General features: G+C 26.1%; 1 protein-coding gene across 1 annotated transcript in view; it reads right to left on the bottom strand.

Annotated features, from left to right (window-relative positions):
• Nucleotides 1-329: 329 nt before the first annotated feature.
• The window catches only part of LOC127283814 (uncharacterized), a 31,049-nt gene continuing 26,326 nt past the window's right edge, over nt 330-5,052 (bottom strand). The window contains exon 14 of the mRNA XM_051308909.1: nt 330-648. Coding sequence (XP_051164866.1) covers nt 586-648 — 63 coding nt within the window. The 3' untranslated portion in view covers nt 330-585. The remainder of the gene's footprint in view (nt 649-5,052) is intronic.

The following is a 5,052-nucleotide window of genomic DNA, read 5'->3' as shown; positions in this document are numbered from 1 at the left end:
TTATTGTTATAAAAACTATTTAAAAAAAGGAAATATTGAACGAATCCATTTCTGCGTAGAAATAAAAAAGAAAAAAAAGAAAAGTATATCATTTCTTCTATTTTCTAAAGTTTAGTTAATGACGAGTCATTAAAGTTAAGTACTTTGTAAAAGTTAAATGTGAGCATGCGCATTTAATGCTTTTATCATGAATTTTAGTTTCATTGCATTATCTTCTCTCAGATTTTAAACGTAAGAACAATATTAACTCTTTATTTTATGAAAATCTTATTCATAAGCATTTCTTCTACGTCAGTATTAAATAAAACATAATACGCAATTAATTGAAATTATTATAAACTTAAAAAAAAAGATATAATTGAAGCTTTCATTACAGGTATGTGAATGATCCCTTATGAGGGTAACATAATTGATTCTATTTTACAAGTTATTATTACTCTTTACTAATAATCAAGGAAAATATTTGAACAACAACTTTTTATAAAAAAAATAAATGGAGAAAATATTTTTGGTTTTTATTTTCTTATAATTTTCTATAATTTTACTATTTTACCAATTAAATGGCATTTTGAAACACTTTTATTATTATTTACTGCTTTGCCTTGTTGTTATCAAAAATGACAAATAACCCATAGATGTTTTAATTATCTGAAATACGAAAGAAAAGATTTATTTATTTTTTTATTAAATATAATTGAGATTTTTTTGAATTTATATTATGATTTAACATAACTTCAAAAAGAAAACAATTTAATTGAATTAATCAAATATATTTGTCCGTTTCAGTTCAACCCCAAAATTAGGCAAAATTTGTTTGATTTTAATTCAACTTTATTTTATAGAATTAATTAAACTACTGTTATAATTATAACTGATTAAAATTCAGTAAATCTATATGACAATTTGAGAAAATAATAATATAACTTACGCTTCGAAACATAAGTAAATTGAGAACGCAAAATTTACCAGCTGTTATTGGCACAGGTCTGTTACCAGATTGCATTAGAAGAAGCAAACATTTTGCTTTCTGAGGAGGCAAGTGGTACCACACACAATTATAAGCTGTCTGAGCAAATGCAAAACTCTGAAAAAATTCAATATTATAAATAAAAAAATGCAAAAAAAAACCCATAATTTTTATATCAAATAATGGTATAGAAAAAGAAATTGTTAAAAAAATAAATAAATTATTTATTGGGAACCAACAAATTTTTCTCCTGTAAAATTAAGCTAAATAATTTCAATTGATTTTGCAATTTTATTGAACAGCTAAAACATTGTTCTGTTTTCTTTATAAAATGTACATTTTTAGGTAGAAATTATTTACTTTTATCTGAAGCTGTTCTCCCAAATAACAGTATACATAAAGATTTCCCATGATATATGTGAGATATACTAATATAAAAGAGATATCAATTAACATCGAAGAGGAAGTTTTTCCATTTATATACTGAAAGAAAGAAAAAATAATTACTAAAATTCTAATTTGAAATGATAATAATTAAATTCAATTAATTTGTAATAGAAGAGAAGATATTTTTATAAAAATAAATTTTTAATGATACCTACTAAAACAATAAGAAAACCATGCATACAAAATTGTATACTGCAACCGATCAATTGAACCAGAAACATTAAATAGAAAGTGCTCTCTAGGATTGCGATGCAACTAAATATATTTTTATTAGTTTTTCATCATAATATATAATTTCTATTTACATTGAATATTATACTTCTACTTCCTTATTAAAATTATATTATTTAATTAATTATATCAAAAATTATTTATTTATTTTTTATTTATTATTATTATCGCCAATTTTCTTGGTAGATGTACATAATTTCTTCCCTAAATGACAGATTACCGTGGTTGTCCTAGTTTCCGTCCACTTTAATTTTCAAGTTAACATTTAATAATTTAAATTATTATACGAGATGTTTTCAATTTCAATTTCTTTATTTTGTCCCAGGCAAGCCATGAGAACAACAAATTAAATACAGTTTGTAATAAAATAAACAATGTATATATATGAAAGTTACATAAAATAGTATTCATTCAATTTTAAACAGTAACAGTAAAAATTTATCGATATAACAAATTAAGCACACAATTAAAACAAATTAACAGTGACCAGACGCTGATTAAAGAGATTCTACTCATTCAATAAAAACAAATATTTGTACAACTTAATCTTGAAAATTTTTGGATTTTCAATAGTAGTAATAGAGCCAGGAAGAGAGTTCCACAGATTAATTGCAGTTACAACAAATGAACCTTTATATTTTGTTTAGTTCTACATGCTGGTGCCTAAGTAAATTAGGATATCTCACAACTCTTGAGATAACATCTTCTCTAAAAATAAATTTCTCATACAAATACAAGGGTTTTTTTTGTATTTAAGATTACATGTGTAAGACAACTAACAAACCAAAGTCTTCTATTGCTAACACTAAGCCATCCCAACCTTAACTAGCCATCCCTAATATGGTGTTGCATGTTCATCTTGTTTTAAACCAAATATAAACCTTATGCATGTATTAAGAAGTTTCTCAAGTTTGTTATTTAATACATCAGTTACATCATTATACACAACACAGCAGTAGTCAAAATAAAAAAAAATTAACGAAGTTACAAGTTTTATTTTAATATCAACAGTTAAGGCTTTTTTATTTATTTTAAATATTGTGATAATGTCGCATAAACACTCTTACAAGTTTTACCAACATGCTTGTCCCAAGAAAGAGTTGGTCCAAAAATAATGCCCAAATTTCGAACTGAATCAACAAAAAGAATAGTGATATCATCAATCCTAATCGACGAGTAACTATCAAGTTTGATATTATTTGTGTACCAAGTTAATACAATTATCATAGAATAAGTTTTATCCAAATTTATTTTAAGGCCAGGTCCAAGTGAGGCAGCGCCATCCACATTGATACTAAAATTTTGGAAAATTTTCAACAGCCTTTTCTTGAAAACAAGATGGTAAAATGCTTTTTCCTTTATGGATAATTGATTATTGGCAAGAAATACACCAGCTAAAACTTTTTTTGAGTTAAAATAATGAAAAAAATTTCATGTCAATAAATTAAATATGAGCACTTTTTCACAAAAACTGTAACAGTACTTTCTCAGAAATTACAATCAAAAATGCAATTTCCATTTGGAAAATTAATAAACGCTAAAAAATACACGACCTAAGATTTACCAATCACGAAAATAACAAAAAAAAAGTATTTTAACATAACATATTTTACTCATTATGACAGCCGTTTGGCAGGTTATATATGTCACCAGACGTTTCGCAGATTTGCCGAAAGGAGGAGACTGGCGCTGTTGCTAACCACCTGAAATACATAATCTACCAAAGGGCTGTCACAATTAGTAAAGCAGTATCAATATGTTAAATGTTTAATAAAATTTCTGTTTGTTATTTTCGTGATTGGTAAATCTTAGGTCGTGTATTTTTTAGCGTTTATTAATTTTCCAAATGGAAATTGCATTTTTGATTGTAATTCCTGAGAAAGTACTGTTACAGTTTTTGTGAAAAAAGTGCTCATATTTAATTTATTGACATAAAATTTTTTTTATTATTTTAACTCAAAAAAAGTTTTAGCTGTTGTATAACTTGCCAATAATCAATTATCCATAAAGGAAAAAGCATTTTACCATCTTGTTTTCAAGAAAAGGCTGTTGAAAATTTTCCAAAATTTTAGTATCAATGTAGATGGCGCTGCCTCACTAGGACCTGGCCTTAAGAATATTTGTTGTTGCCCAATCTAATACTGATTTCACATCTTCATTCATTAAGTCAAGGTTATTCTTTAAATCATCCAGACTAGAGTGAATATAAATTTGTAGATCATCCACAAAATACATATGTTTAGAGTATTTGAGAACATTCCTCCATTTGTAAAAAGCAAAAATAATAAAGGACCAAGCACTGATCCTTGAGGGACTCCCGAATCGTAAAAAATGGACAGCTACTGGGACAACGACGGTATTTATATTGTTACCAAAAAGCACGTTAACCGTAAGACATATATAAATTTCACAATTACGTAAAATAATATAAGAACACAATTTAAGAACCTGTTTATATGGTCGTGAAGATCAACAATGTTGCCAAATTTTTTATCAAATTTATAATCAACTTTTGTAATTTTAAAAGTTTTTACAATATCTGTGAGTTTTATACTTAAAATAAGATATTCCCCAGAAAGATGTAAAACAATTTGACTGAAAAAAGCGTCAGTGCCAGAGTAGGCAACCATTCCTAAATATATACCAAATAATTGAATAATATAAGTTATTTGAAAAACTGGACTATAATTCCAAGTAAATGGATAATAGCCTTCAACAAATAAAGTAGTATTTTTGAAGTACTCTGAACTTCTCCAATTACTTAGATTTTCAAATATCCATTGAATAAAACGTGCGAACACTGTTGCATGTCCCAAGAACATACATAAGATTGCAATTTTTTTACCCTTGTCACCTTTTTTCATCATTATCTTTATTTCATCATTACTTCTTGTTTCTTTCCAATTGTCAACTATATTATTATACAGAATCGTCATTTCTAATAAAAGAAAAATAATTATTTTTATTTAAATTATTCGGGACGCATGAATAAGCTCTAAAATAAATTTTTTAGAATTATGATTTAATAGTATTTTATTCTGTACAATATTAATTTTGCAGAAACAAAATTAGAAAAAAAATTAATTTTGCGGAATGTTTATTTGTTTGAATGTTATTATTTTAGAAAATGAAAATGGTCGAAAATCAATTTGCCAGAAATAATTCTTTGGCAACTTTAAATTTGAGCAATCAGAAATTGTAAAGAAAATTGTGATTTGTCCTTTCTGTGCTACAGGCAATTGTCACGTCACCGTAACTTTAATATTCATATTATAAGAATTCTTAAATCTATACCGAGTTGCATTTTTTTCTTGCAACAAACACCCGTGTTTTTGTTACGCATCTAAATAATAATCTCTTAAATGTTAAATTTCCGCCCTTTTGTCGCGCAACTAAACATCTTTCTT

The sequence above is a fragment of the Leptopilina boulardi genome, unplaced genomic scaffold, assembly GCF_019393585.1.
Source record: "Leptopilina boulardi isolate dan_hultmark-lab unplaced genomic scaffold, ZJU_Lbou_2.1 LbouV2_310, whole genome shotgun sequence".
Taxonomy (NCBI): domain Eukaryota; kingdom Metazoa; phylum Arthropoda; class Insecta; order Hymenoptera; family Figitidae; genus Leptopilina; species Leptopilina boulardi.
This window is presented reverse-complemented; position numbering and strand designations above follow the sequence as displayed.